General features: G+C 39.3%; 1 protein-coding gene across 1 annotated transcript in view; it reads left to right on the forward strand.

Moving 5' to 3' along the window:
- The first annotated feature begins 7878 nt into the window (after positions 1-7878).
- Positions 7879-15129, forward strand: part of gpc5a (glypican 5a) — a 134556-nt gene continuing 127305 nt past the window's right edge. The window contains exons 1-2 of the mRNA XM_020610702.1: positions 7879-8342; positions 11418-11579. Of these exons, the coding sequence (XP_020466358.1) occupies positions 8192-8342; positions 11418-11579 (313 nt within the window). The 5' untranslated portion in view covers positions 7879-8191. The remainder of the gene's footprint in view (positions 8343-11417; positions 11580-15129) is intronic.

Below are 15129 nucleotides of genomic sequence, written 5' to 3' on the forward strand. Positions count from 1 at the left end.
TTCAACATTTAACTGTCTCACAGTCTCTCCTGTGGCACTATGCACGGCATCGATGGCTGAATATGTTTCATGCTCTTTCAGTCACATCATGCTGCACATTTTCAACCTGTCAGCTTCCATGATCTGCCTCTCCACCAGGGACACTGTTGCCTCTGAAAGCAAGAGAGGATCATTAGAACACATGCTCTGAGCACTGAACAAGGCACCTACTGAAAACATTCATAAACTGACTAACATTTTTACCACAATTTGCAGGAAAACACTGGAGTACATTATGGATTTTTGACCTACAGCCCAGTATATAAACTTTAATAAAGATAACAGGCATAGATGGCCTCCTTCTTATCTTGCAGCAAAATGCAATCTCCCCTCTGGCAACAGATGTAGTTGAAAGGAAAATTAATAGAAAATGTGTCAAAGATAACTTCATTAGTTTTTATAAGTGACTCCTTTTAAAAGACCAGCATTTCTCTGAAAACTTCAACCACTCGATGTTTTCAGTGACCATTCTGACTATATAATCTGACCAAACTACAGTCGTGTCTGAGTCACTGAAATAAAACATTTCTTCAGTTTGAACTACTTTCATGGCTCTAGCGTGCTGCTACACTGTGGAAAAAAAAGAAATAAAAAGAACACAAATTAGCTTCTGACTCTGAAACACTGCACTGAATGGTTGTTGTCCATGTGCATGCGTGTGTGTCTTCCCACCCCCTCGCTTGAAGTGATCCTTGCTCTTGTGAGATTTTTTTTGTCCTGTGTGGAGCTTCACAGATGAATGGGCTGTGGTCAGGCAAGGCGAGTTCAGTTGACCTCGGAGTTGCACAGAGACAATGGTGGCCGGGCCTCCTCTATAGGAAGAACAAAACAGAGACCCCCAGGCTCATGGCCCCTGACATGGGAGGGGCTTGGGGAAAAAGGAGCAGAAGTACTACACCGGAGGGGAAGTTTTAAATCTCAAACACAGGCTTGAATATCAGCATGGTGCTTTAGGTTCAATATTTTACCTGGTAAGTCTTTTCACTGCTCAGTGTTATAGTGTAGAAATAACAAAATTATTTCACACCTGTTGCTGTATTGTCCATATGTATGTGTAACTTTCCTTTATCTTCATTCCAAATAATATAAACTATCACATAATAGGTGTCATCATATACTTTTAGATCTGCAATGCTCTGATGGATAAACCTTTACTACCAATTGTGCAGACAAGATGGAGTTCGAAGGGGGTGGGTGTCTAATGAGGAGAGCCGGAAGCTTTTATCTGACCCTGATGGGACAATGTGAAGGCTTCCATCTTTTCATTTTTTTTCTGAAGCTCTGTGGATTGCACAAAAATTATTTTTAACAGAACAGAAAGGCCTGTGATGGGGAAGTTGCGGTTACTGCTTCCTATTACAGTTGAAAAGCAATCATGTCATTTTAAAGGATTAGTTTGCTAGTTCCCTCTGCTGGCCAGCTACTGTACTATACTGTGTGACACATATGTTTGTGACAGTTCACAGGGTCCAGCATATTTAAACAAATGGTAAAAGGTAAAACCTTACATCTCCATCAAACTTGTAACTACTCTTGTGGTGATTAAAAAAATAACATTTTTAGCTTTCAGTGGTGGATATATACTTAAAAACCTTAAACAACATTATAAACAACAACAACAAAAATTATTTTTTAAATATTGGATATTGTTTCCCATTAGTGGAACACATAACTATTTAACTCAAACCATGTGAGAAGTTTAGAGGGGAAACATTTCTTTAGTGGAGTGGTTATGGATTGTAACCCAAGTACAAAGCTTTTTTCTGTAAAGGAGTTTTGTATTTTATTTTATAAACTTATATTTTTTTCATTGTAAAGCCTAATTTTAATAGTAATTAATATAGGTGACAAGTAAATGCAGTGGAGTACAATGTACAACATTTCCTTCTGAAACATGGTAAAGTATGAAGCACCATAAAACTGAAGTACCTTAAAATTGTAGTTTTTGAGTAAATCTTGTGTTTAAAAAAGGTGAGTGAGGTTTGCCATTTCATTTGTAAACTATATTCATCTTAAGAAAGTAACCTAAATGATCTTTGTGATTTTGTCTGCTAATGAATAACGAACTCTTTTGATCATAGAACCCATAAATAGCCTATATTAGAAAGAAACCAAAACAGGAAAGTTTACTGTATATTCAATGTAGTCCACATAAAGTTCACTGCACAAACTTCTTTGCAGAAGAGTAAATTAAATTAAGCATCTGAAGCATGTATTTGAGGCTTGTATTGTCTTGTACTTCATTGTAACAATTCTTTAATTTCCCACATTTTAAATGAATCTACTGTTAAAGTAACCAGAAAGGTTTCATAGTCACCTAAACACAGAAAAGTGTACAGTGTTCAGTGTGGGACCTACATCCTGTCTGGGGGCCCCATATTTGTTGCAGTACTCGACTGCTCTTCTCTTGTGGTTTGTTGCCTTTGGTCATAAAGTCACGACAACATCCAGAGCCTTTTATTTTTGTTGTTTTAATCTGAGAAGAAAGCAAAACCGGGTCATGAGTGTATTTACTGTGAGTACATGTCACAGCAGAGCTTTGAAGTGCATAATCATAAACGGCAGCCATTAACTCTACATTTTATAATCCGAAACTACTTTTAATGACCTGATTTTTTCACACTGCACAAACCAAATGTCTGTAGTATTCATCATTCGAATTACTGTAAGAAAACCAAAGATGTCATTTGTCTTGAGCTGTTTTCATTCAGACTATTGTTAAACACTGTTTTAATAACTTAAGCAATAGATTAAATTAGTTCTAAAACATCTTTGTTTCATTTTAAGATGCAATCTCCTGAGTCCATAAATTAGTTATGACGTCAAATTTATATTTCATTTACAAATTGTTGTTTTTAGAATCTTATTTTTGTAAAACAGAATTAACACTTTTAAAATAATTAAATAAAGTTATGCTTAAACAGGTCATTTACATTTCATCTCAGCATTCATTGTTGTCTCTCTCTAAACCACTTTAAAAGAAACTGAACAACTTTAAAAACTTCCTTAAAAAAAAAGGAATTGAATAACTTTCAAAAGCCAAATGTAGAGAATCAGCTGTAATCGAACATTACTGTTAACCTACTATAATTGAACAAAGTGAATGTTGAACATTTCAAGCTTTTTCAGAGAAAAGAAGAAAAACACGGTCATACCCCAAAACAAACAAACAAAAACAAACAAAGAAACAACATCAGCAAAAACGTTTTGAAAGACCTTTTTCCCCACTGTCCACAACCTGCACATTCTAGGCTTAGGCTATAGATTTACTTTTTTTGTAGTTTTTGTAACTTTATAAATATTTGTGGTTTGCATTTGATTATATTGTGTTTTCAAAAGCAAACTTAATACATTTTTATCTTTACAGTGTCCTGAATTACAGTTTACAAAACTCTGTAAAACTTGTTTAATTTTAGAAAGGCAAAAGGCTGTAAAACGTTTCTCTCTCTCTCTTGGTTTATAAAGTCCAATTTTTTTTAACAAATACAAATCCATATATGAGCCACAGCTCAATACATTATTTAAAATGATTGTTTTTATGTAGACCTATGATATTAATGCGTTGTCGAGTTGCAACAGGTTAATTAGTGCTTTTATTTTTGTAGTTAAACGAACAAATAGAAAAGAATAAAAATGTGGCAAATCCAGAGAATACTTTTACTACTCAGTGCCAGTATTAAATTAAAAACTCTGGTTTACGATTATTCATTTTTTTAATCATAATACAAGACTTAAGTGGACATACAACCGTATAAGCCGACAGTTATGCATGTTCACATCATTTTATATAAAAGCAAAGTAGTAGTGATCCATGTGTTCTTCCTTGGGTGAGGTTAGTTGGAGCTGTGTGTCGGAAGTACCGTAGTTTATGTATGCTAATGTGCGAGTTGGGGGTTGTAGCTAGATATTTACGTTCAGTGGGAGCCGCCCTTCATTCACCCACATGGTTACCAACTGGTCGCCTTCGCGCCACTTTCCTAACCCCGTAATCATTTTTAACCTGCCTTTCTGGGCTATAAATTGACTCACGTTCGGCTCGGAGTTTATTTTTTGTTTCGTTTGTGTCCACCGGTAGGAAACTTTTCGGGATAGTCACGCATTTATTTCTCTCTTTTGTCGGTACGAGTCTACACGGCAGCTTAAGCAAGTGAGCGAAGATGGTGGATTTCGGCTGGTGAGTCTCTAACGTTACCGAGCGCATGTTTATCGGCAGGAAGTCGGCTTTCGGATTGTTTTTGAATCTATGTTTTGGTGAATGAAATCCTAAGCGGTGTGTTTGTAGCCCTGTTTTTACGTGGCTTAATATGATGTTTGCGAAGAAATCCAAACACTAACACATAAATGATATGTTGGTGATGAAAACAGTGTAACGTGAGGCGCATGGCAGCCCCCTCAGCTCCACCATTGAGGAATGAGGGAGATTTGAAAAGCTGCCTGGAGCTTTCTCCAATGCGCTTTAGCAACTACTTGAAAAAAAATCCGACCATCTTAAAACAACCCTCGAGTTTGTATAAACAGACTAGTCCGATATTTGAAAACCATGTTTGTAAATCTGGTAAATTTGCTGCTCAGCCTCGAGTGCAGTGGTGTGTGAGTTAAAGTGCCCCCCAGAACAAAGCAACAGCACATGGGGCAGTTTTAGGCCGCGCGTTTTAGCTAGGCTAGCTTAGCCTAGCTACACACTTGATGGTAGTTTTGTACAGTACGTACAAACACAACATTTTTAAAGGGGCCGTCACAATAAGAAAAAGACGACAATGTGTGCATGCAGCCAGTCCAGCGGGGCAGATATACCGTTGGTGTATTTTCAAACGTGTGCTCATTTGTTGATGGCTAATGGGTAATCGGTGTCGCTAAACTCAATTTTATTCTATTATCTTGCGTGCCAGACGTAAAAATGAGTTGACCTCTTTTTACTGTAAACAACCTGGCTGCTCCTGCGCCATCTCCAGTGATGGTTGGGGCAACTGTAGTAACGTTAGCATGGCTTAACATGCTTTCATCGAGCTAACCCCAGCTCGCAGCGGCTAAGCTACCTGCCCAGCCAGTGCAACGCAGCACACGGCTGCTGTTTGCTGCTAGTTAGCCTTTGATCCTACATGGAAGGTAGCCTTGTTTTCTGGAAGCTCCAAAACTGCAGGCCACAGTATTTCCCCTAAACAGGCAGCACGCACTTTAAGATTTCAGTATGCAATGCTGCATCTCCATTGAGCTTGATTTGTTTTAAGTAATTTATGCTAAGGTTGGCGCACTTCGAGACGCCATGTTAAAGACGATGGGGGAGGGGTGAACAACACCGTGCTCTGCGCAGGCGCCCCCGTGTCGCATGAAACGCGGGCCAAGAGATCCTGCAGGCGCTGCTGTTCATTCATGTTTTAACTGACCTCGTGTTGGTGCAATAAAGCATAACATCTCGTATCACAATAACAAGCTTGTGTAAATATAGAGTACATAGAGATGGTGAGGCACAATTCACCACAAATGGAGAATCCAAGTTTTTGGGTTTGATTACAGTTGGTTACACGTGAGTGCAAAATCAATTGGTACATGCAACTTGTTGCATTGGCAGGAAGTCTTTAAGTCATTGTCTTTTTTTTTTTATTTCAGATCCACCATGAAGTGTAGGACTCTAACATGGAGCAGTGTGACCATCTTCCCCCTGTGGTACTGGGGGACAGTAATGTCTGTGTATTGTCAAAGTGCTTACAGTGCAGGTAGTACTGTGTAATACCTACTGCAGTGAAGGCACTTACAGCAATACACTGACACTTGGGCAGATTCTTGGGTGTTGCTTGCCACTCGAAGTACTGTCTTTGTGCTAAGGTGCATCTAGTGCAGATAGTGAAATAGACTAGCACCTACTGCCCTAAGTGCTCCTTCTGGCATAAGGGGTTGTGATATGCGCCACCACACCATTTTTAATTTTCTAATTGGGCTCAAATATCTTGCAGTTCTCTGCTAGTTTTGCATAGCTGCACTACAAGAATAGACGAGTTGTGCAAATCTATGCAAAAAAAGCAGGAGTATCTGCCAACTCTCAACTGACCACAGTTTCAGCAGTACTAAAGTGCTTATAGTGCAGGTAGTGTTTTTCTCCTATCTACTGCAATGTGAGCACTTGAAGTACTTCTAACTAACTACATCTTTCTGAAGATCGGATGCCCACAGTGATCTGGCTTGTCTGCTAATTGTCACTTGGTCAGTTTTGCTGGTTTGCATTCCGCTTTAACTGATGTTTGCTGTGCAAATCCATGCAAAACTGACTAGGTTGATGAAATGTTCTGCAAGGTTTTTTTTTTTCCCTTCCCATCTGTACTGTGTGGTAGATATTTGCCTGTGCATGACATTTTGGATATTTGGAGATGTCCCTTCCAGTGCAGGTGGGGATTAGTAGCAATGCTGTGTACCTGGAGGTATTGCACTTGTCCCGGCCTGTGTAGGAATGAGATGGAGCTGACCTGGATCCTGACCTAAATGCTGCTTAGAAAACTGTGACACCCCACTGTGTCCTGTAATAAATATTTTATCGAGTTGGGTCTGTATGAAATGTGTTGTAAATTCAGTTGTAAGGTTGCTAGAAATAAATTGTACCGTTTATACTTTGTGTTTTTATTGTGCACATCTTGCATTTGGTGGGTTGACAACAGTGTTTACTAACCATGTGTGTCTTGGGCCATTTGGTTGATGTACATCTCAACTGGATTTTAAATGGTTTTGAATCATTGCTTTTTACTTGGTGATGCCACAATGTAAAGTGTTGCATATTTGTAGTCAGTACTAGCACCACTTGGTATTTTAACTGAATTGTGTCGAATTCACTCCATTTGCCACACATTAAATAGGCAATGTCGTGCAGCTAGGTTTACATCCTAAACTTAAAGTTGGGTTCCCAGCAGTCATGTAGTTTTCAGTGGCTCCCCAGATAAGCATTTTACATCTGGTCCTGAGTGACAACAGTTCAATCATGGGAGGTCACATCTATGCTGTACTGGCCACAGACAGGATACAGTTGCAGTTGCCATGCATTGATTTTGCATATTGTGCCAAAAATACTTAGGATGATATGAAGTGAGCTTAATTGCACTTTGATAACTGAAATAACCAGCACTTTCAGGTAAAAGAAATGGGTATAGCACAATGCTATTTGACACAGTTTACCAGTTTTTTTTTTTAAGCATCAGCACAGACTGAGCAGCTCTGCTTGTCCAATCAGACAAATATGCTTTCCTCCTGTGAAACCAAGTGGGTGTAAATTTATTCTTGGTGAAGATTCGTTCACTTTAGGAATCAAAATGTGGACATGTTTTAAACACAAAGTAATCGTTCTTCTAAATTTACTTAAATCTTGAGACAAACTTAAAGGTTGTTCTGGATTAAAGAGGGACAAAACATTTGCTGGCCCCTTATATAGGAATCAAATATGAAAACAGCCTTTATATTTTAAAATTTTTATTTTCTAATGAACATTTACATGCCATTAAATTTCATTACCATTTTTTTTAAAATATCTATTAAAACTGGCAGGTGTCATTAAGCAAAAGCTAACGTAAAATGTTAAACTCTACAAGAGTAAGTCGTTTTAAACTGCCACAAAAAATGGCGGGAATAATTTAATGCGTTTGGATTTTACATATGACAAAACTTTTCATTTTATGAATCAACCAATGATTAATATAATTCGCCACACTAACCGCCTTTTATAACATTTTAATTAAATAAAATCACAAACATGACTTCTGTTTAGAAGTGAGTTTTGTGTTTAGATGTACTTGGCCTATTGGTATTTAATTGTAAAAATAAATGGCAGTCTTTAGCTGAAGTTGAACATGTCCACTAGATGGCGCTGTCAGACCACAGGTCTGCAACATGCAGGCGAGTCCAGGTAACCCTACGGTACCGCCTCTGTCGTCGGTCTAACCAACTTGTACAGCCCTCTGTTTTCAGACAAGTCTGACTGCATCAATTTTGTCTCACGTCTGGATGGAAATGACTGAAGTGTTCTCTTGACAGTAACACAAACGCCACGTGGTCGATGCTGAAACCTGAAATGTGGACAGGACTCACCTGAGACCTGGACTACACATTTAGAAGAATCTTTAACTTCACAACAGGTCTTTTTTTATTTGGCCGCAATACCCGGGTGTTGATTAAAATGTGTGTGCTGTGGACGAACTGCATTTTCCTCTTGGCGTGTTGCTGTGGATTAGGGTTTGGAAGCCCAAACAGATGCGACGAAGTGCGCAAAGTTTTCCAGCTCAGGCAAATTGGACCAAATCAATTACTGCCTTCAAGTCCCAGACCAGGTATGTTGAAGTTTCCAGACTGAGCAGGAGTGTGTGTTACTGTCTTGTCCTTTTTTGCTGAGAGGTTACCTGTAGTCAAATTCACATAAATCAGCCAGAAACAGCCTGCACATTTTCATATTTCTTCTCTATTTTATGTCTTGTTTTATATTTTAATTTTCAAGTATCTGTATGTTTCGAGGTATACAACACCTTCCTGTAACGTTAGAGCCCATCAGCTGCACTGTAGCTGGGGACTTGTCATTTTCTGGCTTCTTGAAGTGCTCTTTTTACACACCTTTTAAATTGACAATAATATACACAACGGAACAGAAGAGCTTTAAACTGATTAGATTGCAGCTTTTTTGTGACTTTTAACTCAAGAATTTTCGAGGAAATACTGTCTTAAATTACTGCGAGAATATAGTGCATAGAAGTCAGTCGATCTTTTAGAGTATCTACTAATATTTCTGATTTATGTTCAGCAGTTTGTCAAGGCCATAATAAATGGTGTTAACACTTTTCAAGGGCTTCATGCTGAGCAACAGGAACAGGTTTGAAGCTATATTTTCCCAGTGCTTCTATGGCTTATAAAAGGCATCACTTGCTGTTCACTTTATTACCTGCCTTGGCTAATACATCATCTGCTGTTTTCACTCTCATGAAACTTGGAAGTAAAGCTGCTGAGATGACATGTTGGTTTTCTTCTGTCGGCTGCAGCAGACCAGTGGTTTTCAGGGATAAACAGGAATTATTTTGTGCAAAGTTAGGTAATCTAGGCTTCACTTAACATTCTGGACACCACCCGTAAGTAAACATGATACTGTACTATGCACAAGATTTGGGGTGGGAGTTTGGGTGTGGATACTTTATAAGGACTGTCAGTGACTTGCTGCTCTTTTTGGAAACCTTAATGGTGCTGACTACCATCCCGCCACAAACTGCTAGCTCTAAACATCATCACTCCTTTCCTCTGCTGCTATGAAGAGCCAGGTTCAGTGACAGAAAGCCCTTAAATGCCTCCCTGAACCTCTAAATAACCCGTATAATGTCTTCACCACCACTTCTGCCCCATAAATGAGCTTGTGTGGATGTTTGGATTTAAATCATTGTGCTGTTTATTTACAGAAAATGCAAACTGAAACCTGGTTTCTGTGAGATACACTGTGTGCAGTGGGTGTCTCCTGAAGGTTAAGCAGTGATAAGCTCCTGTTTCACTGGCTGCTGACCCTAGAAACCCACTGCTGTTTCCATCACTGACTTTCCTGGCAGCAGGGGGAAGGTCTTCCAAGTGCAAATGCATGTTGACATTGAAAAGATGTGAATCACTTTCTTAATGCGTTCAGATTAATGCGCTGAAATACATCAGTAGTGTGATGGGAGATAGCGAGAAGTAGGGTCAGTCCTTTCGCATGATTTTAGAAGTTAAACATAACTGAGTGTGGGCTTGTGAAAACTAACCTCTAGAAATTCCTGGAATCTGAGGGAGAGCTGCTCCCATGTTTGACACTGTGTGCCAACCAGCCTTTAGTTTAGGTCGGTGACACAGCAAGTCAGAAGTCTATCACCACAGCCTAATTAAAGCTTTTGTCTGTGGAGTTGGAAGTGGAAGTAGTTCTTAGAAGCTTTTAGGCTAAAAAAGCAGGGGTGGGGGTGCTTTCATGTTGTCTTATCTGGAAGAGTTTGAATTCCTCTACATGTGCTGCTGCCTGCTCTGCTCCCTCATCACTTTTGAACCTCATGGGGTGCTGATAGCGTCTCTGGCAGCATGCTCTGTCTAGGCATGTCAGGGAGGCTTTTGCAGAGTTTTGGGTCACTTTTAAGATGTTTTGATTGTCCCGTATGTGTGCAGATAGCTTATATTTGTTCATAGTGGAAAATCGGAGCCTTTACTTGGTGAGGAGATAACGCTTGGTTTCACATCTTCCCTCAGGATCTAGATGTTTGGGTTTTCTTAAAACCGTTTTTAACTTGTGCACTACTAGAAAAACACTGTTATTTACATTATTTGCCTGATGTTTAAGGTATGTCTATCACAATTTAGGCTTTGAAATACTCCATATTACCAGAAACAACTGCTGATATTTCACATTGACACGGCCACTTTCTTGATCACTTTATATATAGTTTTTAATTTATTCAGATTTACTATGTGCATTTTATACAGCTTGGTCTGAGTTTATTCTTGAGTTTGTTGTTGTCCTTTTAGCCACACTGGTAGTGTGTTTCCAGGAGGGCAGTGCCACTTAGACTGCCACTCTGGTCCAGACTGAAATGTTTCAAAATGGGTTGTAACGATATTTTGTACAGCCATTCATGATTCCCAGTGGATGAATGCTATTGACCTTAGTCATCCCCTGAGTTTTACTGTAGCACCAACCACAAATTGCCATGTATGGCCTTTACTGAAATCTCTCACCAGCTATTGGATAGATTGACAAAAAATTCAATATTTATATTCTCTACAGGATGGCTTGTAATAACTTCACACTTTGTGCCATCAGTGAATGTTTCAATAAGAAGAAAAGCAGCTTGTCAGTTTGGATAGTTCCCACTCTATCATACAGATAATACAGAAAATCGTTAGCCAAATTCCCTTATTCACACCTTCAGGCAGTTCAGGGTGTCATATCCAGCTGAGTGGCTTGTCTTTGGAATGTGCAGAGGAAAGTGGAGCACCCTAAAGAGAGCATGCAAACCCTTTGCCCCTAAGTTGTGTCTCCATGTCTTAGCATCGCATTTGAGTCAGAGCGAATCATTAGTTTCTCTGAAACATCAATGCCTGGTAATGTTTGATAAATCTAGTTCATTTAACAACATGCACCTGTGCTGAAGGTATTTTTTGAAATCCCAAAGATGTTTCGTCTTGATTAAAAATATTGTTTTAAACACAGTAACCTTATTTTTAACCCATTACCCAGGTTTCCTAATTTCCTAATTCAAACAAGGATTTTAGCTGTAAATTTGATACTGTGTGCCTTAATTTATACAAGGCAAATCAAACATTGATAATCTGTTATATTTGACTGTACTTTTTAAACATAACTCTGCCCAGAATGTTTTTAGATCACAACATTTAACCTCAATGACTCATAGGTCCAGATCTTCAGGTGTGCATGTCTAAGAACTTGACATGCTGCACCAAAAAGATGGAAGAGAAGTACCAGGTGGCGGCCCGAAGAGACATCCAGAACCTTCTTCAGACATCCAGCTCTGGCCTCAAGTTTCTCATCTCACACAATGTGGCTGCTTTTCAAGGTAAGAGTTAACCAGTTTGTGTGTTTATCACTGCTGTAAGGGTTAAATTTCATAAACAGGCTCTGAGAGGAGACTGCAAATGTTTATGTGTATAATTGTATGCATGTAGAAGTTTGTGTGTATTTCTGATTGGGAGTATACCTTAAAGAGCTAGGGTTTGTGTGGGTGTTGTAAAAACAGTCAGTGAGTGTGTTTGTGTGGGATATTTCTCCCACTCCAGCTGATAGTTGTCATATGACAACTGAAACGGGTGGGCGACAAACAGACAGCTTATGATTTGAACGTGTAGTTTCAGACATATCATTAAGCCAATTCACTTTAACGATGCCTCTCAGTTGAAAGACATGCTGTTATCCTCCTCCCAAACTCAAAGGATTTATAGGAGCGTCTCACATGATCACAGTGTTTTAGCTGTGGCTTGCAGGGGCAGTGCCCTGTTTCTGTCATCGGATGTTTGATGTGTGTGCTCAGGTTTAACATCCATGTTGAAGATTGTGGAGCATATACTGTTAAGTTGAGCCAAAGTTGTTTGAGTGCCGGGTTTTTAAAGACAAGGCGACAAGACAAAGAACAAAACCAACATAACATCATGTATCTCTCAATACAGTACTTTATGACTTTTCTGCCCTGTCTGTGTCACTCTGCCCCGAACCCATAATTGCGACATAAGACATAAATCAGTCTTGTACTGAACCGGGGTATTTTATCAAACTTTACACAAATGGGACTAAAGAGAGGATTTTGTTGCAGAGCATTTTCAATAGTGTGGCTGAGTTTTGGACAACAGTGGAAGACTCTGACTACAGACAATGCTTGTTAATAGGATCAAGTCATTGCTGGCTGCATTTAGACTCCTGCATAATTTTCTGAAGGTGGATCTTTTTTGTTCTTGTAACATTGTAGAGACTAGTAATTATGTTCACACAGGGCAGCAGCAGAATGAAGCTGCAGGAGCTGGTTGCGATTTGAAAGCAATCGCAAAGTTTCAGCAGTGGGTTGGCAGCCAGTGTGCACTCCTGCCAAACCAGAGTTCACTGTCAACAACTGTCAGCTCTCGTCAGTCAACTGATATTGGGGGGCTGCTTCCGGCATCCATTTTTAGTGGTTCAGTTTTTACTTTCTTGATTTGCAGAATAACTGTTTGCTCTCCAAAAATGTCAGAAGGCAAATAAGTAATGACTGTTCATTTTTGCAAAGCCCAGGAATGTACACTACAATCATGCTACAGCAAGCATATATCTGAGAGGAGATCAAATTGTTGAGCTGTGAAAGCCATATGTCTACAAAATGTCAACTCTTCATGACCTTAGAAAAACTGTTTTTAGAGCTTTGTGTCAATGCATTGTTAGTCTGAGTCTTTAAATTGTTTATTTATCTTAAGGATTTTTATCAACCCATAAAAGAACACTTAATACTTTTGATTTGATGGAAAAACTCAAACTTTGGACGGTGCATTGCTATGTAACTGCCACCAGCTGTCAACGTGCATCTTTGCCTGTATGCACGATGCCACAAAGGTGCTAGCAGTAGTCAAAATCTACTGATTAGTCAGTTAAAATGATACCTATTAAATGACTAAATCAGCTGCATGACATAGTTGGTTAAAAATTATTTATATTCATCAGGACCAAATTACACATGAAGAAAATCTTAACTACAGACTAAACTGTTCATGCCCATAACTTCATTATTGAATCACCACACATTATTAAATGTGTGGTGATAAAAGCTGATGCGTGTTTGAGTGTTGATGCCAATTCCAACCTTTGGCCTGAGCCTAAAATACTTGTTTACACACACATGCACACAGCCACCCATGTGGCATTGTTGTATTTGGCCATAGACGTCTTAAGAGCCTTTGTCACATGGAGAAAAAAATCACTGTGGCACCGTGTGTATGGGAAGCACAGAGGGACCGAAATGCCTGGCAGGTTCTTAGATCTTAACAGAGTGGAAAAACAAACTGTTTTGCTCTTTATGTGCAGACATAAAAATACAAGATAAGAGTATAATCTGTCTTTCCTATCTAGGGAGTGTTTGATGATGATGAATTACAGAGTGATTTATTTGTTATTCAGTCTGTGTGACTCTGGGTTTTATTTAGGGTGTTTTGAGATTAAAATAAAAGTTGAAAAGGGCCAAAAACCTTCTGGATAATCTTGAAAATAGGAATACAATGTTAAATTGACTGGTTGCCCTTAGCACTTGCAATGCTGCTGTGCTTCACCATAAACTCTTCTGTGGAGTGCAGGAAGAAAACTGTTAGGAGGTGGTTTCTTTTAGGAGATGGCTGGGTGGGGATGTGCAGAGAAACAAGTCCCATTGATGTAGTCTCCAAATGACTGGCACTCTGCTCTGCAATTTGAGAAACAACAGAGAACAAACAGAGTGTTTAATGCATTACAACCACAGACAGGAAGAAGGGTGAGTAAAAAGGGGGCAGGCTAATGTGGTCATTTGTTTTGTACAAAGCCTTCAATTAGACGTTTTATATGATGCAGCTGAAGAGAGAGAGAGGGGAATGAAGAAATTAGAGGAATATAGATGGATAAACAGTCAAACACCCAAGAGACACGGAGAAATAAAATGAAGCCATAAAATGTTGTTTAAAGTATTTTTTCCTGGGAGACTTGATGCTCATGATTTTGCGCACATTAAAAAAAATCTTAAAGGACATCTTTTATGTAGAGGAAGCACTTTAACATAATGAGTAACACAAATAAATGAAAACAGGAGCCTGAGCTGTAAGCTATGAGTAGCACTTCAAAGCACAGCTCATAAAATGGTAATGTTTCATTACATTTTCATCTTCAGAGAAATGTGTGACAACATTTCTACATCTCTTCCTTAACTGATCCTGATCGCTGCTGTTCAAGTCATTTCCCTGCCAAAATGAGGTGGGCAACTGGCAGAAGAAGAATAAAGACTTAAGCTGATGGCATTCTGTCAAGCAGACGGTCTTTGAGTTTTCCAGCACATCACTTTTTTCTCCCCTCCCACTCCTGTGCTGCCATTAAGTCTCTCGGGACTACATGTTTTTGTTCACTGGTTGTGAAGTTCCTGCACTTCGTTCACACAATGCACAAATATGCAGCCTGCTGAGCAGGGCTTCAGGGGAGATCTTTTTTTTCCCCATCCAGTGCAGGTTTGTCTTACATCCATGGCAACCAACCTGTGCAAGCCCAGTCCCCATGGGGCAGGAGTCAAATAAAACTCAAACAGAACCCTTTATGAATCAGCTGTTGAGTGGCCTGAGAGTGCAGCTGAGGAGAGCCACTCAAATCATAGCTAAGCGGTCTGAGATCACCACATCAAAGGAATGCCTTCCTCTGGGTTAAGCTTAGATTTGAGAACTACTTGTAAAGCCATTTATTTCCCTGTGCTGACTGCACAACACAAGGGTACTCCGTTTTCAGTAAATTGTGTAATCAGTGTTGTTTTTCATGTGATGTAAGGAGGGAAGAATCTTGACAGCTGGTCCTTGCTGGTGTGGTGGTCAGTCATGGTCCAACCTAACCTGGATGACAAAATTCATTAACATTAAAAACAT

Source organism: Monopterus albus, unplaced genomic scaffold, assembly GCF_001952655.1.
Source record: "Monopterus albus unplaced genomic scaffold, M_albus_1.0 scaffold4.1, whole genome shotgun sequence".
In the NCBI taxonomy this organism is placed as follows: Eukaryota; Metazoa; Chordata; class Actinopteri; order Synbranchiformes; family Synbranchidae; genus Monopterus; species Monopterus albus.